This window comes from Pelobates fuscus, chromosome 3, assembly GCF_036172605.1.
Source record: "Pelobates fuscus isolate aPelFus1 chromosome 3, aPelFus1.pri, whole genome shotgun sequence".
NCBI classification, from domain to species: domain Eukaryota; kingdom Metazoa; phylum Chordata; class Amphibia; order Anura; family Pelobatidae; genus Pelobates; species Pelobates fuscus.
Genome location: NC_086319.1, coordinates 236,327,105 through 236,348,956, shown reverse-complemented (window position 1 = coordinate 236,348,956; position 21,852 = coordinate 236,327,105). Strand labels below are relative to the sequence as shown.

General features: G+C 59.5%; 1 protein-coding gene across 4 annotated transcripts in view; it reads right to left on the bottom strand.

Annotated features, from left to right (window-relative positions):
* Positions 1-21,852, bottom strand: part of UPF2 (UPF2 regulator of nonsense mediated mRNA decay) — a 106,563-nt gene that overhangs the window by 40,476 nt on the left and 44,235 nt on the right. For all 4 annotated transcript variants that reach the window (XM_063448224.1, XM_063448227.1, XM_063448225.1 and 1 more), the window contains exons 5-9: positions 9,502-9,662; positions 8,766-8,933; positions 7,821-7,967; positions 7,566-7,669; positions 3,096-3,181 (exon numbers count right to left, since the gene is read on the bottom strand). In XM_063448224.1, coding sequence (XP_063304294.1) covers positions 3,096-3,181; positions 7,566-7,669; positions 7,821-7,967; positions 8,766-8,933; positions 9,502-9,662 — 666 coding nt within the window. The remainder of the gene's footprint in view (positions 1-3,095; positions 3,182-7,565; positions 7,670-7,820; positions 7,968-8,765; positions 8,934-9,501; positions 9,663-21,852) is intronic.

The following is a 21,852-nucleotide window of genomic DNA, read 5'->3' as shown; positions in this document are numbered from 1 at the left end:
ATTTGCAACCTTCTGGCAAAAACTGGCCCAACAATTGCAGAAGCACACACAGAAGGAACACCATGCCGCACCAACCCAGAGTCAGCAACACGTGCCCACAAAGCCTGCCAAACCGGGGATCTGTTGCAGCCAACCCCAAAAAGCCTCCTCGCCTTCTAAACCTGGGAACCAAGTTGCTGCTGGAACTGCAGTGTCTTGGGCCGAGGGCCCAAATAGGACCACCTACCACCCATACACCCAAATGGGCCCTTGAAATACCTACCACCCATACACCCAAATGGGCCCCCGAAATTCGGAGTACCCTAGGCCCCACGGTTCTATTGCAAGTAACAGTGGACCCAAAGTCACAGGGCAGTGGCTCTCCTTACAACCTGGGCAGATAGACCTGCGCAAGCGCAGCAATACCTCAGACTGCATGCTAGACACCTGGACTGTCAGCGTCTCTTGTTGGATCGTGAGGTGGAGTCAAAATGGCTTAGAGAGGACCTACTACCGTATGTGGAAAGAGGCATTGCTATGAATGACTGAAATAGGCTGATTACTATAGTGAGTTAAGTGGTTTACTGGCGCGAGCCATTCTAAGGCATGACCAGCTTGTTCGGGGTATATGCAGCCTGTCCAGCTGTGGCCTTGAAGATGGTGCCTCCATGACTTTAAGCTCAACTGTTACATTTAAGCAAGGCCAGACCTCAGGGCTTTAGGAGTGGCGGGACAGGAGATTCTGTGGGGGACCTGGGATGACAGGGTTAGAGTGTCTATTAAAGATAGAACGTCACCTGGAGCTATTTCTTGTAGCATCCTGCAAAGGAAAAATTAGTTAACCATGCAAAACTTTGATGCCAATTGAAATATCCCTTGTGTAGAGCTGGCTTGCTAACTAGTGCCGATAGGCGAAGATATTAACTACCCAGTGACAGGTGAGGCCCTGCTAGTTGGCAAGTGGCTGTGAGAGTCTCTACCTTTGATTTGGGCCATGGTGGCCTCTTGTTGACGGTAAAAGAGACAATACGTGTGGCCGTGACATGTGAGGCCTTAGCTAAGACCCTACAGAAGAGTATGCGAGGCACTGAGTTCGGCGGAACCTCCGTTTTGAGGTGGGGAGTTGGCCGCGCGGAACCAGTATGTTCAATGTTTATTCGAATAAGGCCATCTCTTATCTCTAAAAGCCAGTTCTCTTACCCTTGGCAGGGCTGGTCTCTTTTGTGGATGAGCGTGAACATGTGTGAGCAAACTGGATAGAATCAGAGAGAGGACGACTGGAAAAAGACACCTGATGAAACTACCAGTTGTGATGCGATCCGAAGAAAGAAGGAAAATTCAGTCACTAACAGTAGGGAAAAATGTGTGCGCTTAAGAGTGGAACCTGAAGAGGAGAGTTTATTGTGGTTTAAAGTTAAAGAGGATATGTGTCGGTATGATAAATTCATTATAATAGTTTACCTGATAGGCTTGGGATCGCAAATTGAGGGGGAGGGGGAGGTAGAAAGAGAACAACTCACGTTCTATTTTACCACGTACTCTAGGTGCACATATCAATTTAGTATATATTTGTGCTCGGAATTTACTTGGTTATGGAATATGTTAGAAGATGCAGTGTTGGCTCAGGTGTGCTGAAACCAACGAACGAGTAGGCCTGTAATAAAAGAGGGCCTACTAAGGTGATGGTAATGTAATAAATGATTGGTGAAGGTGGGTGGTGTCAATCAGCGTGAACGGCAGAGGTGAGTAAGGGTTCAGAGTTTAAGTAGGGGAATTAGTGTGTAACATAGGGTTATTATAAAAACAGGCATGTGTGGCCACCAAGTACTATTAATTTGGGAACAGGAATCCCAAATGAACTGGACCAAATTGTAATAGCCTAGTGCGCATAAATCCTAGCAAATGGATATGTGAATTTAAAACATGCAGTATATTTAAGAACTTTGGTAAAGTACTGAACTGTGACCAACATTGAAATGCACAGGTTTAGGTAGTGAGTGGAAAACCGCAAAAAGCATGTTTATTTAACTGAACCAAATGTCCATTAATAAGTGCAGGAAAACTGGACAGAAAAGCCTGCATGAATGGAGTGAAATTCAGTGCATGCTGAAACGAACAGTGAACCCTGTACCAAGCCTTATGGTTTATAAAAATAAACAGTGAAATTAAGAGAATGCCCCAACCGAACGGTTTTAAACGAAAGCTTAAGTGTCGGCATATAGGTTGGATTTAAACAAATGAACACATGATTCAACCAACGTATGAACGGGACAAGTAAACGAACGTACAGCTCAATCCAGACTAATAAATAGGATCAGTGAATGAACAGGCTATATGGGAACAAGCGGAAATCCGCGAACGTAAGTATTAGCACAGGTATTTTTAAACAAAAGCAAATGAACAATACACGTATATGCAAACGTAATGGGAGCCAATCCCCGCGTTTGGTAGGCCTGAACATGGGAACACTGCGTACGAGTTCCCACGAGTACATACGTAAGCGGGCCGGGTCTCGTGACCAGAAGCCGGCGTCTGATACAGGAACCGGGTTGGAGGAGCTGCAGGAAAATTGGCGGGAAGGACTGAACCGGAAGTGCTGGTTGTCATGGAAATGTCAAGTCACTCGAACAGGAAAAATAGCATAGGTACGTAGAGGTGGGGTGAGTTTATAACGGCCACTAATTCAGGTCTATGGAGAATGAAAATATATATATATATATATTTTCACCCCTAATTTATACCCTCAAATGTGAAGAAATGCATTTGCTATGACATGTAAACATGCTTCATAAATAATATTTTTAATAAGTTTTTCAATATATAGTGAAAATGTCAATTGAAGCCAAAATAGTCATATTGGGAAATATGTTCTGTCATTTTTCCAGCCAGACTTTGCAATTCTTCACAAATCCTAGTTTAGTGAATAAACATCATATAGAGTATGATCTGTATTGTGCGTGAGCAGTATCCTCCTTGAGACAGTAACACACTTAATAAACCTTAATTTATACATCTATTTCCTTAATAAAATGGCATCTTACCACATGAAAATGGCTAAGATTTGTTCTATACGCAATTTTGCTTTACTGTATGATATTTGCAAGTTTCAGATTTACCTCTGTCTGGGAACAATGAAAAGTGCTCGAACTAGCTTCCTCCTGTTCGCTTTGGTGTTCATATTCATGCAAAAATCCATTGCAGCCTTCAAATGAAACAATCCTACATTAAAGATCTATACAATGCAAGGTTCTTCTACAGGGTATTATACCACACAATACATATACATATAGAAAAGAAATGGGCTTAGACAATACCCAGTACCTCAAATTTGTTACTAAAGTACAAACAGAAACATTTACATCCTTTGTGTAATGTTGTACAATAGAGAGTTGAGCGCATAGGTAGAAGTCTTGGAAAATAAATACAAATTATTAAAAAAAAAAAAAAAAAAACAAAAAAAAAAAAACACACGCACACACAATGGCAAAAGGACAAAGACAACGCTAATGCTCTTCCTTCTCTAGTGGATGTCTTCCTGAAAGCGACTAGAGGTGCTTCCGCTGCATTGACAGAGTTAATCGCGGTCACGTGACGTAGAAGTTCATAGAAAAGCATTGGATTCAATGCTTGTGAATGCGCATGCAGTGGTTTCCACGCATGTGCATCAGCTCACCAATAATCCTCTATGAGGAGCATTAGTTTGGACTATCGCCAGAGGAGGTAATGCCTACTCAATTAAGTTGTGGGTTGGGTGGGGAAAGGTGAGCAGCCATAAGGAAGTCTCATGCTGGAAAACACGAGTAAAAAGCTTTATTTTATTACATTTACGAGAAAAGGCGAGGACCTACATAGCAAATGACAGCATACACAGTAATAAGAAGGCAAAACTAGGGCAAACATTACAAATGAAGAGGAGAGACCCAAACAGAATTTCTCCTATTTGTAATCTTTCTTGAGGTGGACAACAATATGCAAAAGACATTGAGCAACAGGGAACCAAGATGAGGTGTGGATTTCTACATTTTAGGTTACAAATTTATGTATTCAAAATAATACTGGGAAGTGACAGTTCCCCTTTAAAATTACTTCCATTTAAAAATGTATAATCTAGTTTAACCGTTTTGGTGTGCTTCTACTAGCATCTGAAAGGGGGGATTGTGTGCATTCCTGAAATAAGCGGTTAATACCGGAGTCCATTTATAAGGCTATGAAGATTGGATTAAATGGATTCTATATTGCTAGGAAAACAAAGCCGTTTTCCTGCCACTATAGGTTCCTACAGTGCCCCCATCCCTCGCAACTCCTCACGCAGTGCTGCAGTTAACCTTGAGAGGTAATTATAGCAGTTTCTTAGAAACTGTGCAATAATTAGCACTGTATGGTTAAAGGGACACTATAGTTACGAAAACAACTTTTGCTTAATGAAGCAGTTTTGGTGTATAGAACATGCCCTCCAGCCTCACTGCGCAAATCTCTGCCATTTAGGAGTTAAATCACTGTGTTTATGAATCCTAGTTCCACCTCCCTGCATGTGACTTGCACAACCTTCCTAAACATTTCCTGTAAAGAGTCATCTAAAGTGTATCCTTTCTTTATTGCAAGTTCAGTTTAATTTAGATTCATATCCCCTGCTATGTTAATAGCTTGCTAGACCCTGCAGGAGCCTCCTGTATGTGATTAAAGTTCAATTTACAGAGCAAGAGATAAAATGATTTAAGGTAAATTACATCTGATTGAAAGTGAAACCAGTTTTTTTTTTTAATGCAGGCTGTGTCAATCATAGCCAGCGGAGGTGTGGCAAGGGCTGCATAAACAGAAACAAAGTGATTTAACTCCTAAATGGCAGTGAATTGAGCAGTAAGTCCTGAGAGTTATGATCTATACACTAAAACGGCTTCATTAAGCTAATGTTGTTTAGGTGACTATAGTGTTCCTTTAAGTAACACGGGACATTGCACCCAGATCACTTCAATGAGCTGAAGTGGTCTGGATGCCTATAGTGTCTCTTTAAGCCTCTTAATATTGATAAAGTTGCACTGGTTTTTGCTTTATTACAAGACATCTGTAAAGAAAGGCAGAGTGTCTTACTTTTTAGACATTAACGCTTTAAGAACCAGAACCTGTAAATAAGGCTAAAAAAAAAAAAAAAAAAAAAAAAAAAATTTAAAGTTTTGATTTCCGAGCAAATTTAATTATAAAGTACATAGTTAATTTTCTGCTAATTTTTTTCACTTATATATTTTCATTTATGTTTTAGAAGTAAGGTGACTGATACTTTTCATTAAGTTAAGCATCCAAACTTATATTTGGACTTCCTGCTTTTACAGAGGGTGTGTAGGTGGGCAGTGGCGTACACACAACCCATGGGGCCCCGGTGCGAAAACTGATCCGTGGGCCCCCCCGCGCGCGCGCTTACTCTGCGCGGGCTGGGCCGCAACACATGGCGGCGGGCACCTGGTCGCAGGGCTGCGACCCCTGCGACCACGTTATGTACGCCAGTGCATGCATAAACACATACACTTAAAGGACCACTACAGACACCCAGATCACATCAGCTCAATGAAGTGGTCTGGGTGCCAGGTCTCTCTAGTTTTAACCCTGCAGCTGAAAACATAGCAGTTTCAGAGAAACTGCTATGTTTCACTGAGGGTTAATCCAGCCTCTAGAGGCTGTCTCATTGACAGCCGCTAGAGGATTTTCTGCGATTCTCACTGAAAATCACAGTGAGAAGACGCTGAACGTCCATAGGAAAGCATTGAGTAATGCTTTCCTATGGGCGGTTTGAATGCGCGCGTGGCTCTTGCCACGCATGCGCATTCGGAGCTGAGAGGCGGATCGGGGCAGAGAGATCCCCAGCGCCAAGGGAGTCCGGCGCTGGAGAAAGGTAAGTGCTTAAGACACACACGCACACATTAACTGACAGACACACACTCAGTGACAAACATACATACACACTCACTAACAGACGCACACAGACACACACTCTAACACACACACTCTAATACTAACACACACACACTCTAACACTAAGACAAACTAACACTAACACACACTCTAACACACGCTCACACACACTAACACACACTCACACACACTCACACTCACACACACTCACACTAACACACACACACACACACACTAACATACACTCACTAACATACACTCAATTTAACACACTCACACACTCACACACACTCACACACTCACACACTAACATACACTCACACTAACACACACTCACACTAACACACACTCACACTAACACACACTCTAACACACACTCACACTAACACACACTCACACTAACACACACACAAACACACACACAAACACACTCACACACTAACACACACTCACTAACACACACTCACTAACACACACTCACTAACACACACTCACTAACACACACTCACTAACACACACTCACTAACACACACTCACTAACACACACTCACTAACATACACTCACTAACATACACTCACTAACATACACTCACTAACATACACTCACTAACATACACTCACTAACATACACTCACTAACATACACTCACTAACATACACTCACTAACATACACTCACTAACATACACTCACTAACATACACTCACTAACATACACTCACTAACATACACTCACTAACATACACTCACTAACATACACTCACTAACATACACTCACTAACATACACTCACTAACATACACTCACTAACATACACTCACTAACATACACTCACTAACATACACTCACTAACATACACTCACTAACATACACTCACTAACATACACTCACTAACATACACTCACTAACATACACTCACTAACATACACTCACTAACATACACTCACTAACATACACTCACTAACATACACTCACTAACATACACTCACTAACATACACTCTAACACACTCACACACTAACACACACTCACTAACATACACGTTTTTTTTTGTTTGTTTGTTTTTTTTTTAATCCCCCCAGCCTCCTTACCTGTGGGAGAGCTGAGGGGATTCCCTGGGGTCCAGTGGTGTCACCCGGCGGGCAGTCAGGCTGGCGCGCGCGCGAGGGAGCACTCTCCCCTGAGTGCTCCCTCTTCAGCTCCCTCGCGCGCCGCGTACTGATGCCGGAGCCGGAAGATTACGTCATCTTCCGGCTCCGGTTTCAGTGCGGTGCGCGAGGGAGCTGAAGAGGAAGCACTCAGGGGAGAGTGCTCCCTCGCGCGCCCGCCAGCCTGACTGCCCGCCGGGTGACAGCAGGGCCAGCCTCGGGGGGCCCGGAGGTGGCCGGCTCCTGGGCCCCCCAGGAGAAGAGGCTGGCCCAGTGAGTACATACCTGGGTCGCAGGGCGGCCGGGCCCCCTGGTGGGCCGGGCCCGGTCGCAGCCGCGACCCCTGCGACCCCGGTATGTACGCCACTGTAGGTGGGATTCCCCTAGAGTTTCATTAACAGCTTAACCAAGAATTTTGCCCACAAAACTGATAAATGTTGGACATATTTTAAAACACTTATATTTCAGATTTGGGTTTGGAGCATTGCCATTATCACAATTATAATCTCTCAATATTAGAAGAAACAAATCAAAATTACCTTATCTATCAGGTCACGATTTACACAGTTAGGCATTTGTTGTATAAAAGCATCAACTATGAGCTTCAAATGGGAACCAGTGCTCGCTTCTTCATCTTCTTGTTCTAACAAAAACATGGTGGGGAGAGGGGGTCAATTAACAATATACAGTGTTTAGTGGGGTAGGAATCAAAATTTACAGGACAAAAAACAAAAACAAAAAAAACACTATTTTATACACACACACACACTCTCTCTCAAATACTAATCAATCACCTTGCTCATCAAGCAGTTTTTTTGCAAGATCTTCGGCTTCCTCTACACCTTCCAGCTCCATGGCCTCATCATTAATATCCAGTGACTCCAGCTCAAGCTCCAACTCTTCAGTTGTGGGTATGTCTTTTTCTTTAGCATCTTTAGAAACTATAAATAAGAGATTAGTCGGACTTTAAGGTACAGTCATGACCTTGCCCCCCACCCCTCATGATGCCATGTCTGTCATGACAATATAAATGTGCTGACACACAAAATTTAATCACCTCCTAGGTCCCTGCGCATGGTTATCAAACTTTATTTTATTAAATCCAAATTAAAAAAAATTATAAATAAAAAAAAACACGACAACAAAAACCTTTAATAAAACCCACAAAACTGATTTTTGAAAAAAAACAAAAACAAACAAAAAAAACAATCTGACCGTTTTTTCAAATCTGATTAAATTTGTGAATATTCAGATTTTAGTGAAAATTCCTAAGTGTCTCACCTCGTGTGCAATGATATTGATATTTGCCGGCTATATGTAATGTGTGAATTTTGCGGTCTGTGTGTAATAGGTATGTGTGGAGTGTGTACTGTGTTTCAGCTTCTCCCCCACATAGATTTCTGCAGTGAAGAAATCTGTGATCCATTAAGGGTAAAAGTATCTGGTGATCTAGTGGGCAAGAGCTTGGTCTACAACCTCCAACGGTTGCAGACCACAATACCATACGCTTCCTGCACAGACCAAGTCCTTCCCAGGAACAGCCCTGCAGCTTGCCTGTTGCAGGTCTAAAAGCCACCCTAAAAAATAAAATAAAAAAATGGTGCATTGAACTGCATATCCTGGGCATCAGACGATATGGAATTACCACATCCAAGAGCAAGTAGGAGGATTCTGACCTGGCTAGCACACGAGTAGATTAATGATCATACCTCTAAATTTTTTTTTTCTAGAGTGCTTACTTTGTGAACTCCGTTCGTTATCTTTGAACAGGATTGCAGGAACAAAAGCCTTCAAGTCAATCAAATTCTCATAAAAATTTCGAGCATCCTCATCTTCCCAGATGCCTCCTTCCAAGTCATAATCCCCGGGCTTGCCAGGTGTGAAGATGTCAATGCCAGGTCCGTGTTCTAAAAAAGTATTAAAAACAGATAAATAAAAAGGAAGATCAAGACATTACAAACTAAGTTAAAGACAGAACACATAAAAAAGGTAGTCGCCAAAATCACGTTTTTCAAATGAGCATTTAAAAAAAAAAAAAAAAAAAAAGTGTTGTCAGTTAGAAATTTATATATAAATATATGCTTTTTCCCCCCCTTCAGGTAGACATTTGGCAGGATCCCTAAAGTTTTTCCTGTGTTGTATAGACATTTTAGCATTGAAAATAGACTGAGCTTAATGGAACACTAAAGATAGTGTTAGGAATACATAACTGTATTTCCAAAGCTAATCTCTGTGGGTGCACAAGACTGTGCAATCACACAGAAGGGCGAACCACAGAAAGAGGGCAAAATGACTGCACTTTGATATCAAGATATAGAGCAATGAAGAAAAAGTTTTAGAAGTGGCAATAGGAGAAAAAAAATAAATAAACCAAAACACACTATTTAGTAGATATAACCCCAATGAAACCATACATGTATTTAGTTAATTGGGAGAGTGTCTAATAACAGTTTGCAAATAATATTCAATAACTACCTTCAGGCACTGGTTTATCCTGAGGAAGTTCAGGTAGATTTTCATCCAAGAGATCAGCAAGAGATTGAGAGTTTGCCAATAGCTTCTGATAAGATGTTGCAAACTCTTCAAATTGCTTGTGTCTGTCTTCACTCAACTCCCCTTTTGTGTGGAGAATACGCCTGTACGAAAAAGAAATTACAATGAACTATAAAAAGGAAATCAAACAGATTTAGATTTGAAGTATATGAAATAAAGCACTTACTCCAGTAATATTCTATGCAAAATATAGGTATAAAATAATGCACAATCCAGTACAAAGAAAAGCTGATTTGTGAATATTGTAAAGCACTACAGAATATGCTGGCGCTATATAAATACCAGTAATAATAAATCAGGGATGCACCGAAATAAAGTTCTTGGCCGAAACCTCAGGATGCCCTTGGCCAAAAATGACTTTTCTCCAAATGATTTGTGTAGGTTATGCAGGGTGTGTATGGAATATAGTGAGGTGTAGGAAAGGGATGTAGTGTGTATGTGTGTAAGTTATATAGTATGAGGGGCAGGAGGATGGGAGGGAGGGAGGGAAGCGAGGCGTGGGAGGGAGGGAAGGAAGGAGGGAAGCGAGGCGTGGGAGGGAGGGAAGGGAAGGAAGGAGGGAAGCGAGGCGTGGGAGGGAGGGAAGGGAAGGAAGGAGGGAAGCGAGGCGTGGGAGGGAGGGAAGGGAAGGAAGGAGGGAAGCGAGGCGTGGGAGGGAGGGAAGGAAGGAGGGAAGCGAGGCGTGGGAGGGAGGGAAGGGAAGGAAGGAGGGAAGCGAGGCGTGGGAGGGAGGGAAGGGAAGGAAGGAGGGAAGCGAGGCGTGGGAGGGAGGGAAGGGAAGGAAGGAGGGAAGCGAGGCGTGGGAGGGAGGGAGGGAAGGGAAGGAAGGAGGGAAGCGAGGCGTGGGAGGGAGGGAAGGGAAGGAAGGAGGGAAGCGAGGCTTGGGGGGGAGGGAAGGGAAGGAAGGAGGGAAGCGAGGCGTGGGGGGGAGGGAAGGGAAGGAAGGAGGGAAGCGAGGCGTGGGGGGGAGGGAAGGGAAGGAAGGAGGGAAGCGAGGCGTGGGAGGGAAGGGAAGGGAAGGAAGGAGGGAAGCGAGGCGTGGGAGGGAGGGAAGGGAAGGAAGGAGGGAAGCGAGGCGTGGGAGGGAGGGAAGGGAAGGAAGGAGGGAAGCGAGGCGTGGGAGGGAGGGAAGGGAAGGAAGGAGGGAAGCGAGGCGTGGGAGGGAGGGAAGGGAGGGAGGGGCGAGGCAGAGCGTGGGAGGGAGGGAGGGGCGAGGCAGAGCGTGGGAGGCAGGGAGGGAGGGGCGAGGCAGAGCGTGGGAGGCAGGGAGGGAGGGAGGGGCGAGGCAGAGCGTGGAGGGAGGGAGGGGCGAGGCAGAGCGTGGGAGGCAGGGAGGGAGGGGCGAGGCAGAGCGTGGGAGGGAGGGAGGGAGGGGCGAGGCAGAGCGTGGGAGGGAGGGAGGGACGAGGCAGAGCGAGGGAGGGAGGGAGGGACGAGGCAGAGCGTGGGAGGGAGGGAGGGAGGGACGAGGCAGAGCGTGGGAGGGAGGGAGGGGCGAGGCAGAGCGTGGGAGGGAGGGAGGGAGGGGCGAGGCAGAGCGTGGGAGGGAGGGAGGGGCGAGGCAGAGCGTGGGAGGGAGGGAGGGGCGAGGCAGAGCGTGGGAGGGAGGGAGGGAGGGGCGAGGCAGAGCGTGGGAGGGAGGGAGGGAGGGGCGAGGCAGAGCGTGGGAGGGAGGGAGGGAGGGGCGAGGCAGAGCGTGGGAGGGAGGGAGGGAGGGGCGAGGCAGAGCGTGGGAGGGAGGGAGGGAGGGGCGAGGCAGAGCGTGGGAGGGAGGGAGGGAGGGGCGAGGCAGAGCGTGGGAGGGAGGGAGGGAGGGGCGAGGCAGAGCGTGGGAGGGAGGGAGGGAGGGGCGAGGCAGAGCGTGGGAGGGAGGGAGGGAGGGGCGAGGCAGAGCGTGGGAGGGAGGGAGGGAGGGGCGAGGCAGAGCGTGGGAGGGAGGGAGGGGCGAGGCAGAGTGTGGGAGGGAGGGAGGGAGGGGGAGGGAGGGAGGGGCGAGGCAGAGCGTGGGAGGGAGGGGCGAGGCAGAGCGTGGGAGGGAGGGGCGAGGCAGAGCGTGGGAGGGAGGGAGGGGCGAGGCAGAGCGTGGGAGGGAGGGGCGAGGCAGAGCGTGGGAGGGAGGGAGGGGCGAGGCAGAGCGTGGGAGGGAGGGAGGGGCGAGGCAGGGCGTGGGAGGGAGGGAGGGGCGAGGCAGGGCGTGGGAGGGAGGGAGGGGCGAGGCAGAGCGTGGGAGGGAGGGAGGGGCGAGGCAGAGCGTGGGAGGGAGGGAGGGGCGAGGCAGGGCGTGGGAGGGAGGGAGGGGCGAGGCAGGGCGTGGGAGGGAGGGAGGGGCGAGGCAGGGCGTGGGAGGGAGGGAGGGGCGAGGCAGGGCGTGGGAGGGAGGGAGGGGCGAGGCAGGGCGTGGGAGGGAGGGAGGGGCGAGGCAGGGCGTGGGAGGGAGGGAGGGGCGAGGCAGGGCGTGGGAGGGAGGATGGGGCGAGGCAGGGCGTGGGAGGGAGGATGGGGCGAGGCAGGGCGTGGGAGGGAGGGAGGGGCGAGGCAGGGCGTGGGAGGGAGGGGCGAGGCAGAGCGTGGGAGGGAGGGGCGAGGCAGAGCGTGGGAGGGAGGGAGGGGCGGAGGGAGGGGCGAGGCAGAGCGTGGGAGGGAGGGAGGGGCGGAGGGAGGGGCGAGGCAGAGCGTGGGAGGGAGGGGCGGAGGGAGGGACGAGGCAGAGCGTGGGAGGGAGGGAGGGGCGAGGCAGAGCGTGGGAGGGAGGGAGGGGCGAGGCAGAGCGTGGGAGGGAGGGAGGGGCGAGGCAGAGCGTGGGAGGGAGGGAGGGAGGGGCGAGGCAGAGCGTGGGAGGGAGGGAGGGAGGGGCGAGGCAGAGCGTGGGAGGGAGAGAGGGAGGGGCGAGGCAGAGCGTGGGAGGGAGAGAGGGAGGGGCGAGGCAGAGCGTAAGAGGGAGAGAGGGAGGGAGGGGCGAGGCAGAGCGTGGGTGGGAGGGAGGGAGGGGCGAGGCAGAGCGTGGGTGGGAGGGAGGGAGGGGCGAGGCAGAGCGTGGGTGGGAGGGAGGGAGGGGCGAGGCAGAGCGTGGGTGGGAGGGAGGGGCGAGGCAGAGCGTGGGTGGGAGGGAGGGGCGAGGCAGAGCGTGGGAGGGAGGGAGGGAGGGAGGGACGAGGCAGAGCGTGGGAGGGAGGGAGGGAGGGAGGGGCGAGGCAGAGCGTGGGAGGGAGGGAGGGGCGAGGCAGAGCATGGGAGGGAGGGAGGGAGGGGCGAGGCAGAGCGTGGGAGGGAGGGAGGGGCGAGGCAGAGCGTGGGAGGGAGGGAGGGAGGGAGGGAGGGACGAGGCAGAGCGTGGGAGGGAGGGAGGGAGGGGCGAGGCAGAGCGTGGGAGGGAGGGAGGGAGGGGCGAGGCAGAGCGTGGGAGGGAGGGAGGGAGGGGCGAGGCAGAGCGTGGGAGGGAGGGAGGGGGAGGGAGGGAGGGGCGAGGCAGAGCGTGGGAGGGAGGGAGGGGCGAGGCAGAGCGTGGGAGGGAGGGAGGGGCGAGGCAGAGCGTGGGAGGGAGGGAGGGGCGAGGCAGAGCGTGGGAGAGAGGGAGGGGCGAGGCAGAGCGTGGGAGGGAGGGAGGGGCGAGGCAGAGCGTGGGAGGGAGGGAGGCGGAGCGTGGGAGGGAGGGGCGAGGCAGAGCGTGGGAGGGAGGGGCGAGGCAGAGCGTGGGAGGGAGGGGCGAGGCAGAGCGTGGGAGGGAGGGAGGGGCGAGGCAGAGCGTGGGAGGGAGGGAGGGGCGAGGCAGAGCGTGGGAGGGAGGGAGGGGCGAGGCAGAGCGTGGGAGGGAGGGAGGGGCGAGGCAGAGCGTGGGAGGGAGGGAGGGGCGAGGCAGAGCGTGGGAGGGAGGGAGGGGCGAGGCAGAGCGTGGGAGGGAGGGAGGGGCGAGGCAGAGCGTGGGAGGGAGGGAGGGGCGAGGCAGAGCGTGGGAGGGAGGGAGGGGCGAGGCAGGGCGTGGGAGGGAGGGAGGGGCGAGGCAGGGCGTGGGAGGGAGGGAGGGGCGAGGCAGGGCGTGGGAGGGAGGGAGGGGCGAGGCAGGGCGTGGGAGGGAGGGAGGGGCGAGGCAGGGCGTGGGAGGGAGGGAGGGGCGAGGCAGGGCGTGGGAGGGAGGGAGGGGCGAGGCAGGGCGTGGGAGGGAGGGAGGGGCGTGGCAGGGCGTGGGAGGGAGGGAGGGGCGTGGCAGGGCGTGGGAGGGAGGATGGGGCGAGACAGGGCGTGGGAGGGAGGATGGGGCGAGACAGGGCGTGGGAGGGAGGGGCGAGGCAGGGCGTGGGAGGGAGGGAGGGGCGAGGCAGAGCGTGGGAGGGGCGAGGCAGAGCGTGGGAGGGAGGGGCGGAGGGAGGGGCGAGGCAGAGCGTGGGAGGGAGGGAGGGAGGGGCGAGGCAGAGCGTGGGAGGGAGAGAGGGAGGGGCGAGGCAGAGCGTGGGTGGGAGAGAGGGAGGGGCGAGGCAGAGCGTGGGTGGGAGGGAGGGAGGAGCGAGGCAGAGCGTGGGAGGGAGGGAGGGAGGGGCGAGGCAGAGCGTGGGTGGGAGGGAGGGGCGAGGCAGAGCGTGGGAGGGAGGGGCGAGGCAGAGCGTGGGAGGGAGGGAGGGAGGGGCGAGGCAGAGCGTGGGAGGGAGGGAGGGGCGAGGCAGAGCGTGGGAGGGAGGGAGGGGCGAGGCAGAGCGTGGGAGGGAGGGAGGGAGGGGCGAGGCAGAGCGTGGGAGGGAGGGAGGGAGGGGCGAGGCAGAGCGTGGGAGGGAGAGAGGGAGGGGCGAGGCAGAGCGTGGGAGGGAGAGAGGGAGGGGCGAGGCAGAGCGTAAGAGGGAGAGAGGGAGGGAGGGGCGAGGCAGAGCGTGGGTGGGAGGGAGGGAGGGAGGGAGGGGCGAGGCAGAGCGTGGGTGGGAGGGAGGGGCGAGGCAGAGCGTGGGTGGGAGGGAGGGGCGAGGCAGAGCGTGGGTGGGAGGGAGGGGCGAGGCAGAGCGTGGGTGGGAGGGAGGGGCGAGGCAGAGCGTGGGTGGGAGGGAGGGACGAGGCAGAGCGTGGGTGGGAGGGAGGGGCGAGGCAGAGCGTGGGTGGGAGGGAGGGAGGGGCGAGGCAGAGCGTGGGTGGGAGGGAGGGAGGGGCGAGGCAGAGCGTGGGTGGGAGGGAGGGAGGGGCGAGGCAGAGCGTGGGTGGGAGGGAGGGAGGGGCGAGGCAGAGCGTGGGAGGGAGGGAGGGGCGAGGCAGAGCGTGGGAGGGAGGGAGGGAGGGGCGAGGCAGAGCGTGGGAGGGAGGAAGGGAGGAAGGGAGGGGCGAGGCAGAGCGTGGGAGGGAGGAAGGGAGGGAGGGAGGGGCGAGGCAGAGCGTGGGTGGGAGGAAGGGAGGAAGGAAGGGGCGAGGCAGAGCGTGGGAGGGAGGAAGGGAGGAAGGGAGGGGCGAGGCAGAGCGTGGGAGGGGCGAGGCAGAGCGTGGGAGGGAGGGAGGGGCGAGGCAGAGCGTGGGTGGGAGGGAGGGAGGGAGGGGCGAGGCAGAGCGTGGGTGGGAGGGAGGGGCGAGGCAGAGCGTGGGAGGGAGGGAGGGGCGAGGCAGAGCGTGGGTGGGAGGGAGGGAGGGGCGAGGCAGAGCGTGGGTGGGAGGGAGGGAGGGGCGAGGCAGAGCGTGGGTGGGTGGGAGGGAGGGAGGGGCGAGGCAGAGCGTGGGTGGGAGGGAGGGAGGGGCGAGGCAGAGCGTGGGTGGGAGGGAGGGAGGGGCGAGGCAGAGCGTGGGTGGGAGGGAGGGAGGGGCGAGGCAGAGCGTGGGTGGGAGGGAGGGAGGGGCGAGGCAGAGCGTGGGTGGGAGGGAGGGAGGGGCGAGGCAGAGCGTGGGTGGGAGGGAGGGAGGGGCGAGGCAGAGCGTGGGTGGGAGGGAGGGAGGGGCGAGGCAGAGCGTGGGTGGGAGGGAGGGAGGGGCGAGGCAGAGCGTGGGTGGGAGGGAGGGAGGGGCGAGGCAGAGCGTGGGTGGGAGGGAGGGGCGAGGCAGAGCGTGGGTGGGAGGGAGGGGCGAGGCAGAGCGTGGGTGGGAGGGGCGAGGCAGAGCGTGGGTGGGAGGGAGGGGCGAGGCAGAGCGTGGGTGGGAGGGAGGGGCGAGGCAGAGCGTGGGTGGGAGGGAGGGGCGAGGCAGAGCGTGGGTGGGAGGGAGGGAGGGGCGAGGCAGAGCGTGGGTGGGAGGGAGGGAGGGGCGAGGCAGAGCGTGGGTGGGTGGGAGGGAGGGGCGAGGCAGAGCGTGGGAGGGAGGAAGGGAGGGGCGAGGCAGAGCGTGGGAGGGAGGAAGGGAGGAAGGGAGGGGCGAGGCAGAGCGTGGGAGGGAGGGGCGAGGCAGAGCGTGGGAGGGAGGGGCGAGGCAGAGCGTGGGAGGGAGGGAGGGGCGAGGCAGAGCGTGGGTGGGAGGGAGGGGCGAGGCAGAGCGTGGGTGGGAGGGAGGGGCGAGGCAGAGCGTGGGTGGGAGGGAGGGAGGGGCGAGGCAGAGCGTGGGTGGGTGGGAGGGAGGGGCGAGGCAGAGCGTGGGAGGGAGGAAGGGAGGGGCGAGGCAGAGCGTGGGAGGGAGGAAGGGAGGGGCGAGGCAGAGCGTGGGAGGGAGGAAGGGAGGGGCGAGGCAGAGCGTGGGAGGGAGGAAGGGAGGAAGGGAGGGGCGAGGCAGAGCGTGGGAGGGAGGAAGGGAGGGAGGGAGGGGCGAGGCAGAGCGTGGGAGGGAGGAAGGGAGGGAGGGAGGGGCGAGGCAGAGCGTGGGAGGGAGGGGCGAGGCAGAGCGTGGGAGGGAGGGGCGAGGCAGAGCGTGGGAGGGAGGAAGGGAGGGAGGGAGGGAGGGGCGAGGCAGAGCGTGGGAGGGAGGAAGGGAGGGAGGGAGGGGCGAGGCAGAGCGTGGGAGGGAGGAAGGGGCGAGGCAGAGCGTGGGAGGGAGGAAGGGAGGGGCGAGGCAGAGCGTGGGAGGGAGGAAGGGAGGAAGGGAGGGAGGGAGGGAGGGGCGAGGCAGAGCGTGGGAGGGAGGAAGGGAGGGAGGGAGGGGCGAGGCAGAGCGTGGGAGGGAGGAAGGGAGGGAGGGAGGGGCGAGGCAGAGCTTGGGAGGGAGGAAGGGAGGGAGGGAGGGGCGAGGCAGAGCGTGGGAGGGAGGAAGGGAGGGAGGGAGGGGCGAGGCAGAGCGTGGGAGGGAGGAAGGGAGGGAGGGAGGGGCGAGGCAGAGCGTGGGAGGGAGGAAGGGAGGGAGGGAGGGGCGAGGCAGAGCGTGGGAGGGAGGAAGGGAGGGAGGGAGGGGCGAGGCAGAGCGTGGGAGGGAGGAAGGGAGGGAGGGAGGGGCGAGGCAGAGCGTGGGAGGGAGGAAGGGAGGGAGGGAGGGGCGAGGCAGAGCGTGGGAGGGAGGAAGGGAGGGAGGGAGGGGCGAGGCAGAGCGTGGGAGGGAGGAAGGGAGGGGCGAGGCAGAGCGTGGGAGGGAGGGAGGGAGGGGCGAGGCAGAGCGTGGGAGGGAGGGGCGAGGCAGAGCGTGGGAGGGAGGGAGGAGCGAGGCAGAGCGTGGGAGGGAGGGAGGGGCGAGGCAGAGCGTGGGAGGGAGGGAGGGGCGGAGGGAGGTTTGGAGGGAGGGGCGAGGCAGAGCGTGGGAGGGAGAGAGGGAGGGGGCGAGGCAGAGCGTGGGAGGGAGGGAGGGAGGGGCGAGGCAGAGCGTGGGAGGGAGGGAGGGAGGGGCGAGGCAGAGCGTGGGAGGGAGGGAGGGGCGAGGCAGAGCGTGGGAGGGAGGGAGGGAGGGGCGAGGCAGAGCGTGGGAGGGAGGGAGGGAGGGGCGAGGCAGAGCGTGGGAGGGAGGGAGGGGCGAGGCAGAGCGTGGGAGGGAGGGAGGGAGGGGCGAGGCAGAGCGTGGGAGGGAGGGAGGGAGGGGCGAGGCAGAGCGTGGGAGGGAGAGAGGGAGGGGCGAGGCAGAGCGTGGGAGGGAGAGAGGGAGGGGCGAGGCAGAGCGTGGGAGGGAGAGAGGGAGGGGCGAGGCAGAGCGTGGGAGGGAGAGAGGGAGGGGCGAGGCAGAGCGTGGGAGGGAGAGAGGGAGGGGCGAGGCAGAGCGTGGGAGGGAGAGAGGGAGGGGCGAGGCAGAGCGTGGGAGGGAGAGAGGGAGGGAGGGGCGAGGCAGAGCGTGGGTGGGAGGGAGGGAGGGGCGAGGCAGAGCGTGGGTGGGAGGGAGGGAGGGGCGAGGCAGAGCGTGGGTGGGAGGAGGGAGGGGCGAGGCAGAGCGTGGGTGGGAGGGAGGGGCGAGGCAGAGCGTGGGTGGGAGGGAGGGAGGGGCGAGGCAGAGCGTGGGTGGGAGGGAGGGGCGAGGCAGAGCGTGGGTGGGAGGGAGGGGCGAGGCAGAGCGTGGGTGGGAGGGAGGGAGGGGCGAGGCAGAGCGTGGGTGGGAGGGAGGGAGGGGCGAGGCAGAGCGTGGGTGGGAGGGAGGGAGGGGCGAGGCAGAGCGTGGGTGGGAGGGAGGGAGGGGCGAGGCAGAGCGTGGGTGGGAGGGAGGGAGGGGCGAGGCAGAGCGTGGGTGGGAGGGAGGGAGGGGCGAGGCAGAGCGTGGGTGGGAGGGAGGGAGGGCGGGCGAGGCAGAGCGTGGGTGGGAGGGAGGGAGGGGCGAGGCAGAGCGTGGGTGGGAGGGAGGGAGGGGCGAGGCAGAGCGTGGGTGGGAGGGAGGGAGGGGCGAGGCAGAGCGTGGGTGGGAGGGAGGGAGGGAGGGGGCGAGGCAGAGCGTGGGTGGGAGGGGGAGGCAGAGCGTGGGTGGGAGGGAGGGGCGAGGCAGAGCGTGGGTGGGAGGGAGGGAGGGGCGAGGCAGAGCGTGGGTGGGAGGGAGGGGCGAGGCAGAGCGTGGGTGGAGGGAGGGGCGAGGCAGAGCGTGGGAGGGAGGGAGGGGCGAGGCAGAGCGTGGGTGGGAGGGAGGGAGGGGCGAGGCAGAGCGTGGGTGGGAGGGAGGGAGGGGCGAGGCAGAGCGTGGGTGGGAGGGAGGGGCGAGGCAGAGCGTGGGTGGGAGGGAGGGAGGGCGAGGCAGAGCGTGGGTGGGAGGGAGGGAGGGGCGAGGCAGAGCGTGGGAGGGAGGGGCGAGGCAGAGCGTGGGAGGGAGGAAGGGAGGGAGGGAGGGGCGAGGCAGAGCGTGGGAGGGAGGAAGGGAGGGCGAGGCAGAGCGGAGGGAGGGAGGGAGGGGCGAGGCAGAGCGTGGGAGGGAGGGAGGGGCGAGGCAGAGCGTGGGTGGGAGGGAGGGAGGGGCGAGGCAGAGCGTGGGAGGGAGGGAGGGAGGGGCGAGGCAGAGCGTGGGAGGAGGAAGGGAGGAGGCGAGGCAGAGCGTGGGGAGGGAGGGAGGGAGGGGCGAGGCAGAGCGTGGGAGGGAGGAAGGGAGAGGGGCGAGGCAGAGCGTGGGAGGGAGGGAGGGAGGGGCGAGGCAGAGCGTGGGAGGGAGGGAGGGGCGAGGCAGAGCGTGGGAGGGAGGAAGGGAGGGGCGAGGCAGAGCGTGGGAGGGAGGAAGGGAGGGGCGAGGCAGAGCGTGGGAGAGGAGAAGGAGGGGCGAGGCAGAGCGTGGGAGGGAGGAAGGGAGGGGCGAGGCAGAGCGTGGGAGGGAGGAAGGAAGGGAGGGGCGAGGCAGAGCGTGGGAGGGAGGAAGGGAGGGAGGGAGGGGCGAGGCAGAGCGTGGGAGGGAGGAAGGGAGGGAGGGGCGAGGCAGAGCGTGGGAGGGAGGAAGGGAGGGAGGGAAGGAGGGAAGGAGGGAGGGAGGGAGGGGCGAGGCAGAGCGTGGGAGGGAGGAAGGGAGGAAGGGAGGGAGGGGCGAGGCAGAGCGTGGGAGGGAGGAAGGGAGGGAGGGAGGGGCGAGGCAGAGCGTGGGAGGGAGGAAGGGAGGGAGGGAGGGGCGAGGCAGAGCGTGGGAGGGAGGAAGGGAGGAAGGGAGGGAGGGAGGGGCGAGGCAGAGCGTGGGAGGGAGGAAGGGAGGGAGGGAGGGAGGGGCGAGGCAGAGCGTGGGAGGGAGGAAGGGAGGGAGGGAGGGGGGAGGGGCGAGGCAGAGCGTGGGAGGGAGGAAGGGAGGGAGGGGCGAGGCAGAGCGTGGGAGGGAGGAAGGGAGGGAGGGAGGGGCGAGGCAGAGCGTGGGAGGGAGGAAGGGAGGGAGGGAGGGGCGAGGCAGAGCGTGGGAGGGAGGAAGGGAGGGAGGGAGGGAGGGGCGAGGCAGAGCGTGGGAGGGAGGGAGGGAGGGGCGAGGCAGAGCGTGGGAGGGAGGGAGGGGCGAGGCAGAGCGTGGGAGGGAGGGAGGGGCGAGGCAGAGCGTGGGAGGGAGGGAGGGAGGGAGGGAGGGAGGGGCGAGGCAGAGCGTGGGAGGGAGGAAGGGAGGGAGGGGCGAGGCAGAGCGTGGGAGGGAGGGAGGGGCGAGGGAGGGAGGGAGGGAGGGGCGAGGCAGAGCGTGGGAGGGAGGAAGGGAGGGAGGGAGGGAGGGGCGAGGCAGAGCGTGGGAGGGAGGAAGGGAGGGAGGGAGGGGCGAGGCAGAGCGTGGGAGGGAGGGAGGGAGGGAGGGAGGGAGGGGCGAGGCAGAGCGTGGGAGGGAGGGAGGAAGGGAGGGAGGGAGGGAGGGGCGAGGCAGAGCGTGGGAGGGAGGAAGGGAGGAAGGGAGGGGCGAGGCAGAGCGTGGGAGGGAGGGAGGGAGGGAGGGAGGGGCGAGGCAGAGCGTGGGAGGGAGGGAGGGAGGGGCGAGGCAGAGCGTGGGAGGCAGGGAGGGAGGGAGGGGCGAGGCAGAGAGGGAGGGGCGAGGCAGAGCGTGGGAGGGAGGGAGGGAGGGGCGAGGCAGAGCGTGGGAGGGAGGGAGGGAGGGGCGAGGCAGAGCGTGGGAGGGAGGGAGGGAGGGGCGAGGCAGAGCGTGGGAGGGAGGGAGGGGCGAGGCAGAGCGTGGGAGGGAGGGAGGGGCGAGGCAGAGCGTGGGAGGGAGGGAGGGGCGAGGCAGAGCGTGGGAGGGAGGGAGGGGCGAGGCAGAGCGTGGGAGGGAGGGAGGGGCGAGGCAGAGCGTGGGAGGGAGGGAGGGGCGAGGCAGAGCGTGGGAGGGAGGGAGGGGCGAGGCAGAGCGTGGGAGGGAGGGAGGGGCGAGGCAGAGCGTGGGAGGGAGGGAGGGAGGGGCGAGGCAGAGCGTGGGAGGGAGGGAGGGAGGGGCGAGGCAGAGCGTGGGAGGGAGGGAGGGAGGGGCGAGGCAGAGCGTGGGAGGGAGGGAGGGAGGGGCGAGGCAGAGCGTGGGAGGGAGGGAGGGAGGGGCGAGGCAGAGCGTGGGAGGGAGGGAGGGGCGAGGCAGAGCGTGGGTGGGAGGGAGGGAGGGGCGAGGCAGAGCGTGGGTGGGAGGGAGGGAGGGGCGAGGCAGAGCGTGGGAGGGAGGGAGGGGCGAGGCAGAGCGTGGGTGGGAGGGAGGGGCGAGGCAGAGCGTGGGAGGGAGGGAGGGGCGAGGCAGAGCGTGGGAGGGAGGGAGGGGCGAGGCAGAGCGTGGGAGGGAGGGAGGGGCGAGGCAGAGCGTGGGAGGGAGGGAGGGAGGGGGAGGGAGGGGCGAGGCAGAGCGTGGGAGGGAGGGGCGAGGCAGAGCGTGGGAGGGAGGGAGGGGCGAGGCAGAGCGTGGGAGGGAGGGGCGAGGCAGAGCGTGGGAGGGAGGGGCGAGGCAGAGCGTGGGAGGGAGGGAGGGGCGAGGCAGAGCGTGGGAGGGAGGGAGGGGCGAGGCAGAGCGTGGGAGGGAGGGAGGGGCGAGGCAGAGCGTGGGAGGGAGGGAGGGGCGAGGCAGAGCGTGGGAGGGAGGGAGGGGCGAGGCAGAGCGTGGGAGGGAGGGAGGGGCGAGGCAGAGCGTGGGAGGGAGGGAGGGGCGAGGCAGAGCGTGGGAGGGAGGGGCGAGGCAGAGCGTGGGAGGGAGGGAGGGGCGAGGCAGGGCGTGGGAGGGAGGGAGGGGCGAGGCAGGGCGTGGGAGGGAGGGAGGGGCGAGGCAGGGCGTGGGAGGGAGGGGCGAGGCAGGGCGTGGGAGGGAGGGAGGGGCGAGGCAGGGCGTGGGAGGGAGGGGCGAGGCAGGGCGTGGGAGGGAGGATGGGGCGAGGCAGAGCGTGGGAGGGAGGGAGGGGCGAGGCAGAGCGTGGGAGGGAGGGAGGGAGGGGCGAGGCAGAGCGTGGGAGGGAGGGAGGGGCGGAGGGAGGGGCGAGGCAGAGCGTGGGAGGGAGGGAGGGGCGGAGGGAGGGGCGAGGCAGAGCGTGGGAGGGAGGGGCGGAGGGAGGGGCGAGGCAGAGCGTGGGAGGGAGGGAGGGAGGGGCGAGGC